The sequence below is a fragment of the Corylus avellana genome, chromosome ca5 (genome assembly GCF_901000735.1).
Source record: "Corylus avellana chromosome ca5, CavTom2PMs-1.0".
In the NCBI taxonomy this organism is placed as follows: domain Eukaryota; kingdom Viridiplantae; phylum Streptophyta; class Magnoliopsida; order Fagales; family Betulaceae; genus Corylus; species Corylus avellana.
In genome coordinates, this window is record NC_081545.1 from 27,935,490 (window position 1) to 27,959,166 (window position 23,677).

General features: G+C 37.4%; 1 protein-coding gene across 4 annotated transcripts in view; it reads right to left on the reverse strand.

Moving 5' to 3' along the window:
- Positions 1 to 1,547: 1,547 nt before the first annotated feature.
- LOC132180277 (uncharacterized) overlaps positions 1,548 to 23,677 on the reverse strand; it is a 29,853-nt gene continuing 7,723 nt past the window's right edge. For 3 of the 4 annotated variants that reach the window (XM_059593036.1, XM_059593035.1, XM_059593037.1), the window contains 11 exons: positions 22,406 to 22,663; positions 18,386 to 18,532; positions 14,248 to 14,326; positions 9,214 to 9,327; positions 8,945 to 9,114; positions 7,533 to 7,651; positions 4,128 to 4,251; positions 3,957 to 4,028; positions 3,751 to 3,877; positions 3,443 to 3,557; positions 1,548 to 1,892 (listed from right to left, as the gene is read on the reverse strand). In XM_059593036.1, the coding sequence (XP_059449019.1) occupies positions 1,631 to 1,892; positions 3,443 to 3,557; positions 3,751 to 3,877; positions 3,957 to 4,028; positions 4,128 to 4,251; positions 7,533 to 7,651; positions 8,945 to 9,114; positions 9,214 to 9,327; positions 14,248 to 14,326; positions 18,386 to 18,532; positions 22,406 to 22,663 (1,587 nt within the window). In that variant the 3' untranslated portion in view covers positions 1,548 to 1,630. Of the gene's footprint in view, positions 1,893 to 3,442; positions 3,558 to 3,750; positions 3,878 to 3,956; positions 4,029 to 4,127; positions 4,252 to 7,532; positions 7,652 to 8,944; positions 9,115 to 9,213; positions 9,328 to 14,247; positions 14,327 to 18,385; positions 18,533 to 22,405; positions 22,664 to 23,677 lie in introns of those variants that run through there. The other variant, XM_059593038.1, reaches the window with a different exon arrangement.

The following is a 23,677-nucleotide window of genomic DNA, read 5'->3' on the forward strand; positions in this document are numbered from 1 at the left end:
CACCTTGATTTTCTGCAATGCTAGGCCTGCCCAGTTACGCTACTTGCGGAGTTTGTTCTTGTTGTTTGAAGCTGTTTCCGGATTGAAGGTTAATTTGGCTAAATCGATGCTTATCCCGGTGGGGAATGTGGAGCAAGTGGCTTCGTTAGCCGGCATTTTAGGGTGTGAGGCAGCTACTTTGCCAGTGAAGTACCTTGGTCTCCCGTTGGGAGGCTCTTGTAGGTCCAAGCATATTTGGGATGGAGTGATCGAGAAGATTGAATACCGGTTGGCCAGCTGGAAAAGGGTGTTTTTGTCGAAAGGGGGTAGGGTCACCCTTATTAAGAGCACTCTTGCTAACATGCCCACTTATTACTTGTCTCTTTTCCCTATTCCGGTGAGTGTTGCTAAGCGCATTGAGAAGCTTCAACGCAATTTTCTTTGGGGAGGGATAGGCGAAGAGTTCAAATACCACTTGGTGAAGTGGTCGCAGGTTTGCACTCCGATCAAGGAGGGAGGGTTGGGGATCAGGAATTTATTGGTCTTCAACCGCGCTCTTTTAGGGAAATGGTTGTGGCGTTATGGCTCGGAAAGAGATGCTTGGTGGAGAGTTGTTATAGATGCGAAGTTTGGAAGTTTATGGGGAGGATGGTGTTCAGTTGAGCCTGGAGGCACGCTTGGGGTAGGATTTTGGAAGAATATTAGGAAAGGGTGGGAAACTTTCAAAGGCTTTACGAGATTTGTAGTGGGGGATGGGTCTAGGATTAGCTTTTGGCATGATTGGTGGTGTGGAGATTCAGCTCTCAAGATAGCTTTTCCGATCCTTTATAGTATTGCTTGTGCAAAGGAGGCCTCCGTTGCGGATAACGTGGAGATGCTAAGGGGATCCAACCAGTGGAACGTGAGTTTCTTGAGGGCGGCTCATGATTGGGAGGTGGAGGCCTTTGCCTCTTTTTTCCAGGTGTTACATTCTACAGGAGTGAGAAGAGGGTCGGAAGATAGATTATGGTGGAACCCTTCCAAAAGAGGTACCTTCAAGGTCAAGTCTCTCTTTCTATCCTTGGCATGCTCGGAAGGGAGGAGATTCCCCTGGAAGAGTGTGTGGCGGACACAGGCTCCTCCAAGGGCAGCTTTTTTTGCGTGGTCGGCGGCTTGGGGGAAAATTCTGACCTTAGATAACCTCAGAAAGAGAAATGTGATTGTGGTAAACAGATGTTGGATGTGTAAGAAGAGTGAGGAGACGGTGGATCATCTTCTTATTCATTGTGAGGTAGCGTCTGCTTTGTGGAGTGCCTTTTTTGGCCGTTTTGGGTTATCATGGGTGATGCCTGGTCGGGTTGTCGAGTTGCTAGCATGTTGGTGGTCTGCAGGAAGGGGGGGGAGTGCTGCAGTCTGGAAGATGGTGCCCACTTGCTTTTTTTGGTGTTTATGGAGAGAGAGAAATAATAGGTGCTTCGAGGACGTGGAGAGGTCTTTCGAGGACTTTTTATCCTATTGTTTTCATGCTCTGTATCTTTGGACTGTAGCGTTTGTTTTTCCGGTTTCGATTAGCTATAATGATTTCCTTGTACGTTTTTCCCTTTCTAGTTAGGTGATCCTCCTTGTATACTTCCAGTGTACTTCGGGGCGCCTACGCTTTTAATAAAGTCAGCTACTTACTTATCAAAAAAAAATATATATATAACTGCTCAACCAACAATAAAGAAAAATAAAGGGTCTTACCGACACACAGATTAATTAAGGGATTCTCTGGCAGCAGTTTATAAGCTTCAAGGTATTTACTCGCAGCATGTTGATGGTTGCTGGCCATGGTAAACTGATGCCCATATATGATAATGGGAGGTACACAATCTAGAAGTTTGCCTAACATAGCACGGAGAAACTTGCAATGCCTTGAATCACGATTCTCCAGTCTACAATACAGTACAAACACCCACCAAAGGATAATTTAATGTTGAAAATTCCAAGTATAAACAAAACCACCATGGTCTAAACAAAACCACCATGGTCCTAATTGATTTTTTATGAACGTTAAGAAAAAGGTCTTGTGTTCTAGTTGATGCAATTCAGTCCTTCCAATTACCCACAAAAGAAAGTGAAAGAAAGGGAACAACACGTTATTTTAGACAGATATACTAGTTATAACACAGCTTATGAATGCATGGAAGGCAACAAGATAGTTGCCAAGGTCATCTAACAAGGTTTAGCAACTAGGGATTGCTAATTACAACTTTTTGAGTTTCATCAAACATATTCACTTCAAAACATGAAAAGTCAATATATTCACAAACCTATTAATTTAACGAAAAAGGTATAAAGGAAGAAAATACATTTAATCTGTAAATTCATGCTTTTAATGAAAGCCTGAAGTCCTAAAGAAAGTCAGACATGCGAAGTAGAACTAGTAGTGGGATGAATAATTGAAGTTTGAAGAGTTATATAGGACATATTCAGTCTAGAAAGATTGACAAGGACTACTAACAGGGAAATTATGTTTTTAGTACTGAAACTTTCATGTAAAGCACTAAGTCATTCTCCCCATACCGGGTCTTTCTCTTGATATTGGGTATTTCACAAAATTTACACATCATATGCTCCCGCTCAGTCCTACTTAGGCTAGAAACTTAAGCTTCTAAAGTATCCTTCCATACAATTCAGATTTAAGTTCCAATCTGGTTTAATATCATCTGCAAATAGCATACACCACAGGACCTTATTCTGGATCCATCCAGTGAGTTCATTCATAAACGGTTCTAAAAAAATAAGGACTTGATGCTTATCTTTGATGTAAACCTATTATAGATGGGAACTCCCTTTGATTTCTCTACTAGTTCTTACAATAGTCACTGTCCATCTTAAACATCTCTATCACATGAATAATACTTTAGTGGAACCTTTTTCTCTTTCCTAAAAACCCAACAAACTAACTTCCTAGATATCCTTTCCAGGCTCTTAAGAAATAACACAGCCCTACTCCTACAACGCAGTCTTCAAAATGGTGAATTGGGAGTGGAAACGATAGCAGCTGGTGACAACCTGATAGAAGTACCTTCAGTAGTGGCTGGAGTAAAACCCCCTCTGATGATTTCATAATCAATCATACAGATGTGAAATGGCATCTTTTCAGAAGTCAGATAGACCGTTGCAATCATATTTTCCTGAGTCGATAAAAATCATATGAAGATCTTTACTCCTTATCAATATTTTTCTAGAAATTGCCTTATCAAGGCAATAGTTTCCCTGACTCATTGTCATGGCATCTAACCAAATTGGATTTGACAACCACCCTGTTTTTTGTTTTAAGCTATACTCAAGCACTCTATCCCATAATTTCATGGTGTTTCTCAGTAAAAACCTGACAGAAAAATAACAAAACAAAGTGGGGTGCTTACTAGTATACAAAGCTATTTAATAACAAGAAAAATTATTAACAACATATTTTCCACATATAAAGATCAAATACCTTGAAACTACTTTGTAATAGCAATTCCAGGCCGAGAGGCTGTATGAATGCTGCTGAACAATGTATTTTACACAGTCAAATCCATGCTTAGGATCCGTTGTATTGTATGCTATCTCTGTAGAATATTACAGAAAGTACCCACCTTAGCAAGTGTGAAAATATATGCCATATCTTCCTTCAAAGAAGCATTAAATCAAACTGTCTTTCGATGAGGGTATCCTACTAAACAGAATTTTAAATTGGTATTTCGACTAATAGTAGATAGTAGATATTAAGAAAGTACAAGTTCTTCATAGTAGAGGACTTACGAGCTCCAAGAGATCGAAGCTCCTCCTTCTTCTCTGCAGACAGCATGTTATGAGCTAATCTTAGAGTGAGATTAATAATCTCCAATGCTTCCCAATACCTTCTCAAGGAAGCCAGTGATTTACACAACTATAAATAAGACAATAAATATGTCAAGAGCAATAATAAAGCAACCTAAAGTAAAAGAAAGGGTTCAATAATTACTAACATCTATTATAAGGCTATGATGCTCTTCATCTTTTAGAAGATTAGGCAGGGGAGGTTCTCGGAGCACTTCTTGCTGAAAGCATCCCAGACAGTTTGTCAGGAGAAGATCTTACAATTTATTACTTAGATATTGAGTCATTAAGCAACTCACAACATAACAAAAACAATTTACCGGTTGCTCATCATCTGAATAATCACTTTGCCAATCAGCCCCTGAAGCCAGTGCCTCGGCTTTCTTTTTCTCCCTTAATGTTTCCTTCTTCTGAAGTAACCGCTTTGCTCTAGCAGCTTTTGACCTAATTCAAAGCATTGACCAAAAAATTAGATGAAGTCAGATCAGGGTAGATATGGTACAGGAGAAAATAGTCTATGAACCTAGCATTCACAAGCATTAACAAAACAATAAACCAAAAGTCTTAACAACTCAAACTATAATAGAATAGATCAAAAATATGAAAGGTAAATAAAATAGCCTTCTTTTAAAGACAATAATACTGAATAGTTTCATGAATAGGATTCAGAAATTAAACCAGTGTGGACCCATTGGAAAATAGAGTATCAATACAGATTTACTGGACTAGGGAAGAACTCAACCTCAAGATTTAATGGTTATTGAAAAGCCATAAGCCATAAGCCAAAAAGACATGTTTGAATTCGAAGATTATGTTTTGATGTAGGACGGCAACCCCTTGGGGTGCATGCAATGGAAGTATAAAAGGAAGGATTTTCCTTAAATTTCAAGACCCAGCCACTTTTTATCCCCAATTTGATGTCAAATTTTGGCCCTTCAACCCGAGGATCCGGTCGCAATCTCATTCGGACAGGATCGGAGGGGAGGGGTTGGGTGCAGACAGGAGTCTCTAGAGTAATTGCCAAGAAGTTCGGTCACAGCCTGGTCGAACGAGTTGCGACCGAGACACACCTGAAGCGACTGAAACATACAAGGAAACGATTTTTTGACATAGAATCATGATCCCAGCTGATTTTGCCGTTTATTTGAAAACTCCATCTTTAGTTGATTTTATTGTCTTTAGTTTCTATCTTTAGGAGCACTAGGTTCTTGTTATAAAAAGACCAATGGATGTATTGCAAAAACAAGTTTTGAGAATGAAATATTGAAATTGGTGAAATTCCGGTGTCTTTGTGTTTCTAAGCTAAGTGGTAGCTTGTTATTTTGGATTGAATCTTGGGCCTATGGTTGGGAGCCCATTACACTGGGCTTCCGAGAAGGCCCAAACTGCTTCAACCCTTCCAAAACATCCCCCAAGGCCCGGTCAACCTCTGCTTTTAATCTCACAAACTGGCCCTTCCACGCCCAAACGAGAGAATGCATTATCTTCTCTCCTTGCTGCAAACCCTCCCCCTTGTCTGCAACAACATGGCAAGATTTGTTGCCTCGAGCAGTGGACCTCTGCTTGGCATCAAGTTGATCCTTGCCCAGCTGAGTTTCAAAAACTTGCTGCGCATGATTGTATTTTCAGGGTTATTCTTTGTTATGTTTGGTCTAGATTATTCAGGAATTTCCATTACGCTTTTTTAGTATTTTATTGGTTTTTGTGGGCATGAGTATATATACTGTCAAATTAGGAGTCTAGGTTACATAAGCCTGAACGTGTCTATCTAAATATATTTTATGGTACTCAGATTTGGGAGAGACTTAATTAATCGAATATTATTAGAAATTTGAGTTTTATGGCAAAGGTGCCTAGAGTGCTCTTCTCTCTGTCTCTCTCTCTTCTTCTTCTTCTTCTTTGGTGCATGTTACTATTCACAATACTGTTCACAGCTTTAAATATTCTTCTTTCTACTTATCAAAAAAATAAAATAATCTTCTTTCTTGTAATCCTTTGATCTTAAATCTTCAAACCATTTCCTGGAAAGTTGAACCCTTAAACCCTTAAGGTTTCCATACCCTAACAGGCCTAATCCATGAAATAAATCCTTAAAAACAAAAACCCCAAAATATCATATCTTCTTGCTACCAAAAGAATCCCAGGAAGCTGTGAGCTTCATTCAATAAACAGTCATCTTCACTCTTAAACCCTATCTTTTTTAACCTAACTCTTTTTACAAAGCCCAAAGACATTGTTCTATAATCCCTACCAATTCTTTTTAGAAACCCCAAAGACATTGTTCTATAATCCCTACCCTCAAAAGCTAAATAAAACCCACCAAAAAAATGTAAATAGATTATTGTAAATCTCTCCTACGTCAAGTGAAATGCTTCGATTTTTGAAGTCTAAGACATCACAAGTGAAGCTCAAATTTAAGTTTCTAAGAGGAATTTTTTATTGGACGATATTTTCAATTTCTTTTACCTTTTAAATTTTTCAGCGCTCATTGAACTCCTAAACTTTAGGAACTAGTCTGATGGTTCCTTCTTGTATAGCAGATATTTATTATTATTTCCTACTAAAGACAACTATATAAAAAATATAAAATATGAGTCCGTAGATGAATAACTACTGCAAATTACAGATAATTTTTCCTATCTTGCAAGCCTGTAAAAATTGCAATGAGTCAGCTAAATGCCCACGCATTCAGGCTCAAATTTCTTGGAAGAGCTGAAAAGGGGTTTAATAAGTGCTCAGTAAAACAATATTTTAACTGACAAGTAACAAAGAAGTGCAATTACAAAGAGTAGAGACCTCATGAATATAGGACGCATACAAAAAGTCCTAATAGTTACACACTAAAATAGTAAATACGATAGATCAAGAAAGTCCTAAAAAAAAGAAATAGTAATGCTTGCAAGAGTAATGTTCTAAACATACAAAGATCTCAAGAAGAGAGATTTTAGCACATTCCTAGAAAGTGTAATGCATAGAGAGCTGAGTTAAAAAAATAAAAATAAAAATCTGTCGAAACTCAAGTTTCTTCCTGAGACAGACACATGATATGCTCTCTTTTTCAATTTCAGCTAGCTTGCTGGTTAGGGGCTTCATTAAAGACATATTCTAATTTGTTTAGTGCACTTTTAAAATATATACATCTGAGATTGGGCCAAAATTAACCTGACAGTCATCTAGTAGACAAAATTAAAGGAGGTGTAATGGCATTTATACACCAAAGTCTATTCAAAATACAATAAAATTGAACCTGAGATTCATACCAAATGTAGACAACAAATAATTCATAAGATGATCAGAATAGTACAAAGGGTTAATTATGCTACATGCTTAATGGTGAATTCAACATATTTCAAACAATGCAGTGGAAATCACCAAGACAAAAGCTATAGAAAAAGCAATTGTGGCATATGTAAAATCTAGAATATAAGGGCTTGTTTGGGAAAGACATTTTTCCCCACTCAACTCAACTCAACTCTGAATTTATGTTTGGGACCTCTTTAAACTCAACTCAACTCAACTAGGTATATATAGAAGGAACCCATGTGAGGAAAGAGATTTGGAAGGGGGCAGGCTACACTATTATGTCGTATATGTATATGATATATACCTGAAATTTTGAAAAAGTAATAATTCATTAAGAAACAACAATAGCCTGTAGTGGTAGTCCTACACGCACAAGTACACATATGTAGTCAAGACGAAACAAGAAAAAGTTCACTACTCACAGGTCCGATGAAGGAGCTACTGGTCTAAATCTAGAAAATAAGTTCTCAGTTCCATGATCTTCCAGTACTTTAACTCTTTCAAACAGAACTCTTCTCGAGAGCCTCTTTTTCACTTTAACCTAAATAAAGCATCAATAATGAAAAAGAGATGAGGCAAATGGCAAATGACACTAAATCAAAAATTCTTAATGATTGTGGGTTTTTCAAAATGAATCATGGGAATAAATGAGTTCAGATAATTCTTTGTGTGTCAAATTACAGGATCGAGCAAATAACTGATACATTAAGCTAAAAATCACAGAAATGATTACATGCTTCATCTGGAGAGCTGGCTTTTAACGTGCTAACACAAAAATGTTTTCTTTCTATAGACACTATTAAAATGCACAGAATAAAATGCCAAAGTTGTGTTACTGAATACTAGGAACTAAGTACTAGTCAAATGCTTCACTAAGAGTAATAAAAATAAGAATGCTGGAGCATAAAAAGCGAGTACCTCTAAACAGGGAACTTATTATTAATAAACCAAAAAAAGAAATTAAGTGGGATTATAAATATTTATTCACGAGCAGATTCAATTTTTTTCAGATATGAATTCAGGTTGATTTCAGTTGTTTCCTTTTTTATTTTTATTTTTGTTCTTATTCTGCAGCATTTGCTCTACACTGGCATTTACTTGAGGTACACCCCCTTTGACACCAATTAAAGGTTCATCTACTATTAGGACAGTACACAAAAGATACATCAGATACCAAAGTAGGTGGTCCTCAACATTCGAAAATAAAGTTTTGGCTTTCTCAACACAAATACATGAAGCCTCTGCCCATCTCAATTTGAAAGGAATCATGTCTCCAACCATCTTAATGAAGTTCAAAGGACTTAAAATCATCCATCCAGAAAACGACTCAATTCGCTCTCTTGATCATCCCTTTCCTCATACTCATCATGAATCAAGCTTAGAGTGGTATTTATGAAGTTGACAAGTATGTCCAATGCTCTCCACCCAGGCCTCAGCTTCTTTTATCTAAAAATGTTATGTTTGACTATTGCGATCCCCAACTTTTTTCAGTTTCAGTTTGTGTTTTTTACATCTCCATTTCCCTTTCCAGATCTACATGTAGTTTCTAAGCATGAAAGTAAAGGGGTATTTTTGCTTAATACACATTGTTGGCCCATTTCTTGGCAGCTTAAGCTTTTAAGAGAATCGATTTTCCAACAAGTTGACAATGATTTGGAGTAACTCTTTATTTTGCAGCATTCTCTGTATCTTGGTGGGTCTATGCATGTAGCTGACTCTATGAGAGTGTGTGTGTGTGTGTGTGTGTGTCTGAGAAAGAGAGAGAGAGAAACAGAGACAGAGATAGAGAGGGATGGAGAGAGAGTGTGTAATTTGAGTGTCATCTCATAATTACCTTAGGATGAAGAGTTTCAACATATAATGACTCACGAACCAAAGGGAAGATTGCATCCACAAAGTCCTGAAGCATCCCTTTAGCTCTATATATGAGAGCAAGCTTCAATTTCACCTTTTCATTTAGCCACCATGGTTTAGATTTTTCAGGCAGTAGTCGATCAATAGAGTCTGTAAATATAACCCACAAGACCACATAAGAAAAGTTAATAAGTATTGTTGCAAACTAACAAAATTTATAAGGAATAGAACAGCTCAAAACTAAAACACCTAAATCTTTTGGAGGAGTTAGCAATGAAATTGCTTCATCTTCCTTAGCTTCTTCTAGAAGAAGGAAAGCGAGAGTTAATCGGGCATCAACATTATCCTCAAGCATTTGTAGCGCTGAATTGGAAAAATTAATCAGCTGTAGAACAAAGTATAATTGTTTATAAAATAATTCAAAGGAGAAAAGGTGAATTATTATATAAGAGACTGGCTCATTGACCATCTCTGCAGAAAATGCGGAGAGAGAGAGAGATCTATATTATCAATAACATAATGTCAAATTTATCTAATAAACCACACATATAACTTCACCATCAAGAAAGACAAAAACGACTTCTCAACATTCCTGCAATAATAGGATTACCATACTTAATGACATAAATTCATCTAAGCTTTCTAATGGAGCAAACAGAAAACCTTAATAGTCATTGTTCCGATGTAGCCACACTAATGATCACTGTATGCTAGCAAATTGATTTTTGCACTGTACTATAACAGCACCAATTGGATTGTTAAGAATATCCTTTTTTGACCTTCTTTTTTTTTCTTCTGCCAATCCATCTAGGAATAGCGTCATATAGAGTAAAATTGGATGTCCCATGCTAACTGATGACTCCATTATTTTTCTTAGAATCAAAGCTATAAATACATCATCTAGAATGACAAAGCGAAATCCCCATTCCAAATGATACATGAAGATAACTGACACAAGATTTCTAGGAAAGGTAAATTGTATGGAACACTTCCTGTGGTTAGACCTATTTTTTTAAACACCCCCTTAGTTTTCAAATGTGTTACGGACACCTCATGTGGTACCTATAATTCTTGTTAGACCTCCTCTGTTTATTAGAATATTAAATTCATCATTTCCTATCAACTTAAGCTTTTGATCTATAGACCCACTCTGTACGCCCCATGCAGAGGTTCACTCATGCTCTCTTAGGTAAATGGCTTTAATGCTATAGCCCTATGAGTTTGAGAGAGAGGCTTGGTGGAGAATGGTGGACTTTTAATATGGAAGTTCTTGGGGAGGATGGTGTTCTATTGAGCCTATAGGGCGTATGGGGTGGATTTATGGAAGAATATTAAGAGGGTTGGGAGAAGTTTTGTAGTCAACACCAAATTTGGGGTGGGAGATGGCTCTAAAATTAGATTCTGACATGATCTTTGGTGTGGGGATATGGCCCTTAAGGATGTCTTTCCAATTTTATTTGGTATTTCAAAGGATGCTCCTATTGTGGCTCACATCGAATTTTCTAGAGGTGCCATTCAGCGGAACGTTAGCTTAGCTAGAGTGGCTCATGATTAGGAGGTGAATGCCTTTGCCTTGTTCTTCTGGGTGGTGTATTTAGCAAGAATGAGTCGATAAGGGGAAGACAAGTGGTGGTGAGTCCCATCCAAAAAAGGGTTGTTTGGTGTTAATTCCTTCTATAATGTCATGGGTTGTCATGATGGTTTCTATTTCCCATGGAACAGTGTTTGGCAGACAAAGCTTCCGTTGAAAGTGGCCTTTTTGTGTGGGTGGTGGCCCTAGGAATGATTCTTACCATGAACAATCTCCAGAAGCAACATGTCATTGTGGTTGATAGGTCTTGTATGTGGAAAAGAAATGAGGAGTCTGTGGACCATCTTCCTCATTGTGAGGTTGTTTGTACCATTTGGAATGTTTTCCTCAATCGATTTAGATTTTCTTGGCTTATGTCTAGACGAGTAGTCGATTTGTATGCTTGTTAATGGATTGCTGGCAACACTCGGAGTGCGACTATGTGAAAGATAGTACCTCCGTGCCTTTTGTGGTGTCTATGGAAGAAAAGAATTATAGAAGTTTTGAGGATGCAAGAGGACTATGGAGTAAATTAAGTCTTTATTTTTCAACACTTTATATCTATAGAAAGCTACTTATGTTTCTCCTTTAGTGATTAGTTATCATGATTTTCTTATTCTTTTTGCCCCTAGTAGTTAGGTGGCTTCTCTTGTATAGTTCATGTGTACATGAGCGCCTTACGCTTTAATTGCTATCTCGATTATTCATCAAAAAAGAAATAGCTAGCAATTTTGACATGAAAACAGAGTAATTATATTGTGTTTGAACCTTGACTCTGTAACTTATCTCTCATTTAAATTAAATTTTTCATGTGTTGAGTTTCACTTGTAAAATGAGAGTTTGAGTTCACACTTGAAGAAGAGTGTTAATACTAGTTAAATTATTAAATTCATCTTTTTCCATCAACTTAAGCTTTTGAGGTAACTAATAATTTAACATGTGAAGCTTTACTTCCATTTGTCTAACAAGAAACACATTTTGTGAGTCGCACTTTTTCATATTTCCTTTTCCACACAAAAAATAGTGATAATAATAAGTCAAATAACAAGTAACAAAAAACTAAATAATAAATAATACTAGTAATATGTAGTTCGAAAGAACCCATCAGCACCACCGGCACCCACCCTTCAAACTCACTTAACCATCAAGCAGGGCATCTGTACCACCATCTTCACTCCAATCCTTTCCTACTCTCCAGTTGCATGTAAGCTTCTTTGAGATACTTTCCCTTTTTATTCTATAACATTTCTGTGGATCTTGAAAATTTTTTACATTTCTTTTAATATATATATTACATTTCTCCCTAAATGATTATCTTGACAATGGATGACCGCCTTTGTTTGGGCATGCTTTTCTTCCAGTGGAGTACATTGAAGGCTATAACAGCAGCAACAAGGTCACAGGTCACCCCGCTTTGATCCAACTCACAACGAGTCGTTTTGTCCCCTTCCACAATGACAAGCCCCAGCTCAGCCTCTACACCTGGCACCAAACCACAGCCACCTCAAGTTTCTCATATTGAAGCCCTTTTTGTTTCATCATTATTTGCTAGGGTTCAGGTTTCTGTGAGTGTACCATTTCCATTAGTGCGGATCCAAGAAACTAGTACCTGATGGACACTTGGCAATCATGAAAGCAAGGGCCCAGTTCTCTCCATAGTCATTGATGCCATTGGGGTGCCGCCGGTGGCGCCAATGGGACCCAATTCACACCACGTCATACAATCAAGAAGTCAAGATTGTCAGCCTACTGACATCACTTAATCAATTGTTAAAACTATCAATTTATGTTTTTTCGTCACCAAAAGGAGTCTTAATATTTTCTATTTGCAGTTGATAGTGTATATCTTTGGTAGCTATGCTTAATCATGATTCATGACTGTTTCAAAGAAAGAGAAATATTCAAACAGCTTGTTAGAATTTCCCTCTTCCATACAATTTCTAGTATGTGCTCCAGATGATTCAAGTTCAGAAAGCATAATTTACTTGACACTATGTCAACGTCCCCAATAAATTTTAAGGTTGATACAAACAGAAATCTAGGTCAACGCTATGTCAATGCTCCCAATAGCAATTCCCTCTAGAAATCTATTTTTTCTTCCATTACCACATGTTAGACTTCCACTACAGAAAAAGTTGAATGAACACTAGACTTTAGCTCAATGACCAGAACCTAGGATTCGTTTGGGTTTGCAATTTCAAAAAGTGCAATTAAAAATAGCTATTTTAAAATATGCGATTTGAAAACGTGATTTTTAACAGCACAATTAAGTGTTTGGAAAAATTGTGGTTTGGTCTTTAAAATCGCAGTTGATCCTTAAAAATTTTTCGCTTTTTTTTTTAAAAAAAAACACCTTTTTACTTACGACTTGAAAACACTGATTTTCTTCATTTTCAAATTGCGATTTTTGAAAAACACAATACTAAACAATCAATTTTCTGTGATTTGGTTTAAAATCGCACTTTTTGTTTATGAAATCGCAATGCCAAATACACCCTTACTATTAGCATAATATACAAAGCAATTTAACACGACTCCCCTCCTGTCTTAATATTCTCCATTTTCTCTTCTTCTTTTTTTATATAAGAACATCTATTAAGAACGCGCAGAGCGGCGCAACCTATGTACATAACAAGTATACAAACAAACCCATACTAGGTAGTGTTCTCCATTTTCTCTTCCCTCTCTAATGTTCCTTTCCCAACTTTAGTTCGATCCATTTTCTCTTCCCTCTCTAATCCCGAAATGCGGTGGTGTGGAAGATGGCTCCCTTGTGTCTTATGTGGTGCTTATGGAAGGAAAGGAACACTAGATGCTTCGAGGATTTGTCGAGAAACCTTGAGGACCTTGTTCATTTCTTTTTGTACACGCTCTTTATGTGGGCTGCAAGCTGGCTTGCACCCCTAGAGGTCAATTTCCTTGGTTTTCTTTTTATGTTCTCTTCTTCTTTCTCCTCTACTTGTCGCTTTCTTGTATACTTCCTGTGTACTTGGGTTGCGCCCCTCTGCGCTCTTTAATGCATCATTACTTATCAAAAAAAAAAAATTATTAGGCATAGTATACAAGACTTGTTTATTTGTTATTCAATTATTTTTGTTTTTTCATCACTCATCAATGGCTATCACAACCCCTCTCATATCTTTTTTCTCTTCCCTCGTCTTTCTCTCACCACTTTTATCACTGTTAAAGTGTTGATTAACTAATTAAATTTACCTCTTCCTATAAGCTTAAGTTGTTGGGATAACTGGTAATTTAGTATGGTATCAAAGTCAAAGATCATGGGATCAAACCTTGACTCCATCAAATCACTCTCCATTTAAATTAAATATTTCACGTGTTGGACCTCACCTATTAAAATTGGAGTTTGAGCTCACATATGAGGGAGAGTGTTAAAGTATTGATTAAGTGATTATATTTACCTATTCCTATCAGCTTAAGCTTTTGGGATAACTGGTAATTTAACAATCACAATTAAAGACTTGGAAAAATACTCATCGTATTTTAATTTCTCTTTTCATGTTATTCAATCAAAATCTAGCAAATGAAACACACACACATATATAATCCAACCCTGCAGATTATTAGATCAAAAACCCATTAGGTATCACAATCATCACATTGGAGACACATCAATGCCCCTTCAAAAGTACCAATTAAAAAAGTCTACGAATGAAAATTGATTCCCTCCCAACTACTAATAAAATCCACCTTACCTTTGTACAAGAAGAGAATTGCTTGCACCCTTTCTTTCAAGAATGAGTAACACTGAGCAATTTTCAGATATAAAAATCCCTGCATGAAACAAATGCAACATAAACATATTGGCAGCTGATAATAAGTAGATGTTCAAAAGAAATATACAAGATAACCTCACAAGAAACTGGTGGTGATGGCTCCCAAATTAGGTTTTGGCATGATATTTGGTGTGGTGATCAACCTTTGAAGGAGTCTTTCCCTGAATTATTTCGTATTGCAAGAAACAAAGAGGCTTGGGTAAGTGATAATATGCAGATTTTGAATGAGGAAGTGCATTGGAATGTTCCTTTTTGTCGAGCGGCTCAGGATTGAGAAGTGGAGGTGGTGGTGACTTTCTATGCGAAATTGTATGAGACGCGGCGTAATGATGGCAGGGTGGATCGCATTTGGTGGATCCCCTCAAAGAGGAAGCTTTTTGAGGTACATTCTTTCTTCGGTGTGGTTCCTTCTCCTGCGGAGAGGCACGAGGTGGGAAGCTATTCTTTCCCGTGGAAGGGTATTTGGAAGGTTAAAGTCCCGCTCAGACTTAGTTTCTTTGTGTGGACGGCTACCCTTGGAAGGATTCTCACTTTGGATAACCTTCGGAAGAGAGGTTTGATCGTGGTGGATTGGTGTAGTATGTGTAAAAGGAGTGAAGAGTCCATTGATCATCTCCTCCTCCATTGTGACGTGGCTTGTGCTCTATAGAGTGTTCTTTTTTCCCTTTTTGATGTGAAGTGGGTCATGAATGGTAGGATTAGTGATCTCCTTGCTTGCTGGAAAGGCCAAAGAGGTAATAAAATGGTGATGGAGGTTTGGAGAATGGCCCCTTTGTGCCTTATGTGGACTATTTGGAGGGAGAGGAATGCTCGATGTTTCAAAGATAAGGAATTGACAATGGCGGAACTTAGCAATAGGTTTCTCAATTTGTTTTTCCATTGGGCAGGTGTTTTGAGCATTCCTCAAGTTTCTTCGTTGCATCAATTTGTAGATTTATGTTCTTCTTTTTATCTTTAAAGGGGTGTCTTTATATATTTCATGTGTACTTGGGTTGCGCCACTCTGAGCTTTGCAATGATATTCTTGATTATTTATCAAAAAAAGTTTTACAAGCCATAAATCTTCCTTAATATGTACGAATTTGTTCAAAAAGAGGCTCAAAGGGGAAACAGAATACAAGCTCTTTGTTGCAGTCACAGCCCAATGCCTTCAAGGCACATCCACTCCTTCAATTAGCACACCATCTGCCATACCAAGTGCTAAATAACCTTAAAACAGTATCTAGCACAGCCAATGAACTCCAAAGTCTAAACATTCACCCAATGCCTTCTAGGCACATCCTCTCCTTCCATACACACCACATCAAACAAAACTCAACTGCAGATCTGCCACTCCAAGTGCTAAAAAACTTTAAACAGTATCTAGCACCGCCAATGAACTCCAATTTCTAAACAATCTACATGCTGGAATGCAGAGTTCCCTAGTTACTGGCTAATGCAAATACACAAACAGCCCAGAACCTTTACACATATAGCACCAATTCGTATAAAGCCTATTTCCCTTTAAAAAGTTACCCAATCAAAACAATTTGTCAAAGAGTAGTTGTATGCAAAAAACTGCCCTACTGCAAATAGGCACATAGTGTGCAAAAAGCCCTTCCCAAAAAAAACAGATGCAACCCAAGCCTTTGTAATATGTGCAACACCAGCCAAAGCACCGTATCTTACAGCTTCACCCCTAAAAAGAAAGAAAATAAGCAAGTGCTAGCTTCAGCTTCCTAATACCATTAAGCATGGACAAGACTTGGCAAACTGACGCAACTAGATAATGCTGAAAAGATGATATGCCTGCTGTAGAACAGATAAAACCTATGGAGTCAGAAAAGGAAGTAATTAAATGAGACAATATTCCCCATATTCTGCTTTCTCCAAATCTTTCATCTTTCTTTTTCAACTTTTTTTTGTTTTATAAATAACTCATTTCATTGATAAGTCCAAAGGAGCACAACTCTAGTACAAAAGATGTATACAAAGAAAGTCCCCCCTAAATGCTAAAAGAAGGGCAAAAATCCACAAATTCAACTATTTCTTGTCTTTCTTTTTCAACTGTATCAGAGGGAGGTTGAGGTTGGTTTTCTTTACGTGCCTGTCACCCAGAATATATAATTCAAAAAATCCATCATTCATAATGAATTCCAATTAGTCATTTCTCACATTTTCAAAACATATAGGTACAGCAGCTCTATTCTTACTTGCAATCAAACATCACTCATCTGAGCAATAATGAAAAATTGGAGGTGAATCCCAATCAATCTCTACATCAGGGGATGAAGATGAATTTCAAAATACCATTAGTTCAGAAACTTGAACAGTAGTATTTTATGCTCTTCACCTCTGCCTCTTCTTGAAAAACACTAGAATCAAAGAGATCCCCTTCAAAAATCCCCATATAAGCTTCTAACTCACCAAGTCTCTGAGATATACACTAAAGTTGCAGTTTAATATCCTCCAATGCTTGCAATCTCTTTCGATCTGAAGCCATTGACCGATTTCTAGATAATGCGGCACAAATGATATTTGTTGCAAAACAGCAGAAAAGAGCTAAAGAGACAGAAAATGGAGTAATTCTCAAACATAAGATGAGATTTCTATCAAAATAGTGAATATTCTAATATTTTCATTCTTAACTTGTAGAGAATATAAGTCCAACCAAAATTTAATGTTCTTAGCACACAGGCATTAACTACTTTTATAAGTTCCTAGATATGAATTAAGACTCTACAAAGAATTTTTCACTATACTAATTACATCTAAAGTTTCCAAAACATGAAATCAAGAAGTGGCATTGGATAGCTTACTTAAGTTACTTACTTAAGTAAGCGGCATACCATTGTGGTTGAATGGAGCTGTTTGTGTAAGAAGAGTGGATAAACCGCCGACCATCTTTTTACTCTATTGTGAGTTAGCTAGTGCATTATGGAACTCTTATCTTTGGATTGTTCGGTTTAGCGTGGATCATGCCTCGTGGAGTGAGATCTCTTCGCTTGTTTGAGAGGGAAGTTCGGTAGCCCTCTGAGTAAAGCTGTTTGGAAGATGATTCTGCTACACTTGATGTAGACTGTAGTGTATTTGGAGAGATAAATGAGCGAAGCTTTGATGTAGTGTATTTGGAGAGATTGAGCGAAGCTTTGAAGTCAAAGAAAGGATGGTGCCAAAGTTAAAGGCCTTCTTCTTTAACCACCTTATCCTTTGGATGGCTGCACATGATTTTTTTCCACATTTCTAGTTTACATGACTTTTTTTTTATCTTTTTTCTTTTTTTGGTTAGGTGTTTCTCTTGTATCTGTCCCCCGTGTACTTGGGTGTACCCTTTGGTTTTAATGAAATTTGATTACTTACCCAAAAAAGAAAAATTCACAATGTTAATTTTCAAGTTTTCCCCCAACACAATAGCATATCCTTAGATGCCATCTCAATTTTACTAAGAAGAGAAATTTGAGATAAAATTACAAATGAAAACCACCAGTTCGTTGTTATTTTCTGTTCTGTGTTATTATTCTACAAGAATTTTTTAGCGTTTGACTTGCAAAGTATTATATTTATTTTCATACCCATACAACTAATCATCGACATGGGTACCCCGGCCAGTCGTGCCGCATTTGGGTAAGATAGCATGGAACAATTCATTAACAGTGAAGGGCGCTACAGAGGCATTTTAAAATATGACAAGTGCTCTACAAGGAAAAAGGCACAGGTGATGTATGGCTTTGATCAGGCCCCTGATGCAAAATGTCAAGAATAGTGAGACTAACCAATTATCAAAAGCTAAATGCCGGCAGCAAATTCATGTATGACAACTTGCTAAAAGACTTGATCTGAACAACTCAACAAAGAGGACTTGATATGAACGACTTGGCACAAAGAGGACTTGATATGAGCGAATCGACAAAATTTCTACCATCTGTTCAATATCTTGTAACCACCTGACTTATTTTGTAATACAGCAGAGTCCAATTGAGAACCACACCAGTTTTTATTCGTGTACATTATTGGCAGACCACTTCAGATGCAGTATCATAGATTCATATAGTTCTTATATCAGGCATCATTTTACTTACATGGTCAACTTTAGCACCTCCTTCCAACATCAAATAGTACTTCAATGCAGAACGATAATGCTCAAGATTCATTAGTGAGTCTGCAGCTTCAGTGATCAAGTCAGCATGATAAGCAATACCCTCAGGCTGCAGAACACTGAAGCGAATCTACAAACGATACAAAGATCTTAAGTAACAAGACTAATGATTTAAATTCAAAAGTGAGAAAGCATTCATAATATTTACACAAATTGACTCCTAACACTGTGCAAAACAATTTTAAATTATCGTCTAGAAAGAAAATCAATGCGACATCACATTAAGCATCAGCGCCTGTACGATAAAAGAACAAGATAGTTATCTTTAAACCCAACACTAATAATGTGGACACTAAATAGTTATTAACAAGATACGAGCAACATCACATGAATCACTAGTTACAATATAGATAAAAACATAGGTAAATGATCTAACAATAATTTAATCATAACAAAATAATTGTAAGCAAACCAAGACTACGTAGAACCCTTAATGAGAATGCCTAGGATGGGAAAGGATTTAGGGCTAAGGCAAGCATGCAAATGAAGGAAACCAAACCAAAAAACCCCTTTTTAATTGTCTGAGCATCAATAAAACAAGGAGCTACAGATCTATATAGGAAAGCCCTGAAATCAGAAACATCTGTCCCAATCAGATGTAGGAGAAATTTAGCATCAAATTGCCTTAGGATAATCCCTACATCAGACTAAAAGCAGGAGAGCACCTCAAAATCAAGAATAAAGCTGCAACATATCCAATTTGAGAACAAATTGGACTTGGTCCTTTGGCAAGGAAATTAGTTATTATGGATATAGGGTGAATATATGAGTCTGCATGGGCTAAAAGATAAGAAATAGAGGAGAAAATAGGAGACAAGTACATAGCTGAGGCATTTAAGCACTCAAATTAATGGAATTACACTATAGGATTTTGAGGGATCTCACTGTAAAAAGAGATGTTTGATGCAGAAAGTGGGTCAAATAGTTTGGTAGATTCAGTAAAGTAAACCTGGCAGTCCCAAGAGTCCAACAAAAAGGGAATAATGCATTGAATGTGCAGCTGTAAAGCTTTCATGAAGTTTGAGAACTCTAAAGTATTAAAAGATCAAACTTGGGAAAAGAATAATATAATGGCATAGTTCCGTTTCTAGGAACTTTAGGAATAGAAGTTGAGAGTTATAGTAGATTAGATTAATTCTAATTCTACTTTAGTGCTAGAGATGGCCAACCAATTGCCAGGTTATGTTCCTTCTCAAAATGATTTTGTAAAGCCTGCAACTCCTGCAAGGTTAACATATTCTAGTCAAAGGAAGAGATATTAACATCAAGGTTAAGATCAAGGTTTAAAAAAGTTTTAAGTTTCAGAATTCGATGCTTTTGATACACCTGGAGGAATTCTTTAATCAGCTATGAAAAACGGTTTAGACCCAAATAAAACACCCAGAAGAGGGTGAATAGGTGTTCCTTGACAGACTTTTCCAATTAAAATCAAAAGAAGCACAAGCCAAACATTATCAATCAACAAAAATCCAAAACTAAGTGCAGTAAATAAAAAAATAAAAAAAATTGCACAGGGACTTTTGTTGACAAAGTAGAAACCTTTTGAATAACTCTTCGAAAGAAAAACCACACAGGGAGCAGTAGGCCACTGGGAAATTTCACTATAGAAGAAAAGTTTTACAACCTGGTTAAGTACTTATAAAACATTTGTAGACTCAAAGCTAGGCTTTTAATCCCATGACTGACGCACTTAATCTTCACTCCAAAGCAACTCTATAACTCTGACCGTTTTCTACAGTGACTCGCCATGAACAAACTCATTCGATATCTGGAAATCCAACTCTGAGAACTCACCAAACCCCAACACTCAAAGACAATAAAGAATTTCATGGTGGTTTGGTAATAAGGAGAGAAGCAAGGTAGTTTAAGCTCAAGACAGATGTAGGGGCTCTCTCTCTCTCTAAAGTTTTCAGGTTTCCTCTCTATTACCACTGAACTATGAAAATTCGTGCAAAGCAAAGTATTCATAGGTAGGGAAATCATTTGGGTTAATCAATAAATCCTAATTAAAATTGCCGTAAACTCACTCGAGCGACTGTCGAGCAAGGGTCGGGCTAAGTTTCTATTTGGGCTCACTCCAACGACAAGTGCACAAGGGGTTAAGGAAAGTCTCGGGTTCTTCATAAAACTTGCACGCTCAAGCGTGGGTTGAGCGACATTTCGGGTTCTACATGAAACTTGCCTGCTCAAGTGAGGGTTGAGCAAGTCTTCATAAAGTACAAGTCTTGAACCAAATTTCACACAAAACTCAACTCTAACTCTACTATTATCAATTACACACTCAAATGACCCATGTTTTGATATAGGGATTTGCCAACACAAATACAAAACCTAACAACGTACCTTCTTCTCAGTAGTTCTTTCATTAGAAGGATTTACACAATCAAAACAAAATCAAATATGTTGCAATAAAGCTGCCCGGATGTGAATTAACCTGGTAGATGGGAGTTAAGAACATGTGGGAGAGAAAGGCAAAAGGGAAAATTGAGAACTAGGAGATGATGAGAGAAGGGCCGAAAGGTCCTTACACCTGATTATCTTTAGGACCTGCTCATTAAGTTTTACCACATCAGCAATGGTAAAATGGTTTTACTTTTGCAACTAAGCTACACAGGCTGATGACACAAATGGATATGGAAGATCAAGTGATTGTATGGTAACAAGGATACCTATTCAACAGAATGTTCTAACCATCTTTGGTTAAATGAAGCCTATCAATTTTGCAACTCAAATAGCATTCAAACAAAGTCTGCGAGCCTAAAATCTAACTCTCATGGATAGATTGCAACTGAAAGCAAAGAATCCTGAATGGAGGGAGACAAGGGCGGGGCACATGGCCAATAAGAAAGATAATATTCAAGATGTTACGGGTAATCACAGCTAGATCATAAGTCAAATATATCCACAAAATGCAAATGACAACCAAGGAGAAAGTCACTTGTGAAGAGGTTTTGATAGTGAAGGCAGAAGAAACTAGTAATACTTGTTAGTGGTTATGCATGTTACAAAAAACTTAATAAAATAACCATGCCGCTAGGAACATCAGCCACCCAAGCAAAGAGACAACAATAGAGTGTTCCCTAGTCAACATGCTCTTGAAACTTTGAACCACAATTTTGGTCAGGCATCTGCAATAATGACTACAGTTCTAAAGGACAAACAACCTGACATGGAAGGCAAACTTGAAGATTTGCAAAGCCAACAAAGGATTCACTAATAGATCCTTCCATAGATCCTACATATTAGAGGGGTATTTTGTGGTGGACCAAAGTATTCAGTTTCAGCATCTTTTAGATTTAAAAAGGTATATATGCCTGGGTCTTTTGCTCTTCCTAAGATACCTATAGCTTATTCTATCTTTCTAGACAATGTTTTAACAGGCACCAGACCACTCAATATGATAGGCGCCACTATTTGGTGGTAAAGTCTTAAGTTTCCACATGCAAGTACGCAGGTCCAAATCATGAGGGTGGCCGATTCATGTTAAAAATGCTATAGGTAGGGGCATCACCAAGTATCACTCCCCAAACCCCACTAAGATGTGACCAGCACTGGTTAATGACCCTAGCTTAAATAATTTCTAGCCCATGCCCCCAAGAACAATGAGCAAAACATCCATAAACAATTATGATGAAAAAATAAACTGCTTTGTTCATGTTTCATGCACAACAAGCTAAATATCAAAAAGTAAGTTTCATATTGGTAATTTGGTATTACCATGAGGCTAGCTGAAACTGTATGAAATGCCTCAAATAAATATTGATGTACAACTCTTTAAATAGAAAGAAATAAGTGATTTTGGCACTTATAGAAAATGATGATATCAAAGGCATTCTTTTTAAATCCCTTTTACCATGTCCATGAGTAAAGCATGTTAAGAGAATGAGGGAGCACCTATGAATTACAGTCAATAACAGTAAATAAAAATAGCCATGCAACAGACCTCTGCCTTCTCCATATTTTTAAGCTGAGCGTGACAGATTCCTTCTTTTATTGTCAAATTCAAAGGCAGCTCTTTTCCTGAACAGTAAGCCAGGTTTGCATGCTCAATAAGTTGGAGAGCTTTGTCATGTGCATTACTTTTCATGAATATGGCAGCTAGCAGATCAATCACACTCAAATCAGCTTCACTTGGATGAGTTTTAACATAATCCTCAAGAAGGTGGATAGAATGTTCAAGCTGACCACATTCCTGGTACAACTGAATGGAAAGCAAGACAAAAACTAATATCAACAGAACAAACAATTTATATGAGAAAATTAAAGGAAATTGTTCCAAAAATTCCTGAGTTTTGACAGATAAAAACCTAAGATTTTTTTTATTTTGATAATTAAGGATCTGAGTTTTGGCCAAGCAACAAATATGTACTTCCATTATATTTTATGTCCAATATTTAATGGCAAAAATGTCCGCTGGCATTTTTCCAGCTAAGTCTAATAAGAATTTGCCGCGAGTATCAAGAGCCATGTCATCATACCACGTGCAAGTTATGCCTAAAAAATTAAGAAAATAATTTTTTTTTTTTTTTGATAAGTAATGTTTATATATCAAAAGCGCAGAGGGGCACAACCCTAGTACACAGGGGGTATACAAGGGAAACGACTAGCTAGAAGAAGAAATTAAGAAAATAAATTTAAAATAATAATAATAATATTAAATTAAAAAAAATTTAAAAAAAAAAAAAAAAAAGGAACGAAAAAACAAAATGGAGCACCTTCCCTCTGCAGGGTGGACCTCCACCCCTCCACCCCCACAAAAGGGGGTTGGGGTGCAGCCACTTCCCATCTCCCACCTATGCGGGTGTGGTGGGAGAGTGGCGAAATAAACCACCCTTGCCCCTATGTGGGGTGCTTCGCCACCCCAACAGAGGTGGACAGGCCTCCGCTGGAGTGAAGATCCACCCTTGCCCTTCTATGGAGCTAGTTCTCCACGCCCACAGAGGTGAGCAAGCCTCTGCAAAGATGGAGAACCACCGCCGTTCCTCTGTGGGGCAGTTTGCCATCCCTACAAAGGTTAGGGGCAGGGAGGGACAGGGAGGGACTCCAACAACACCCACCTCTGTAGGGGTGGAAGGGTGGAGGTCCACCCAGCAGAGGGGCTGCAAAGGGGTGGAGGACCACCTCCACAACTCCTCTATTCAGTTCCTTCTTTCTTCCTTTCTTTTTTTTTTTAGGGCATAACTTGCATATGTGGCATAATGACATCGCTCTCGAT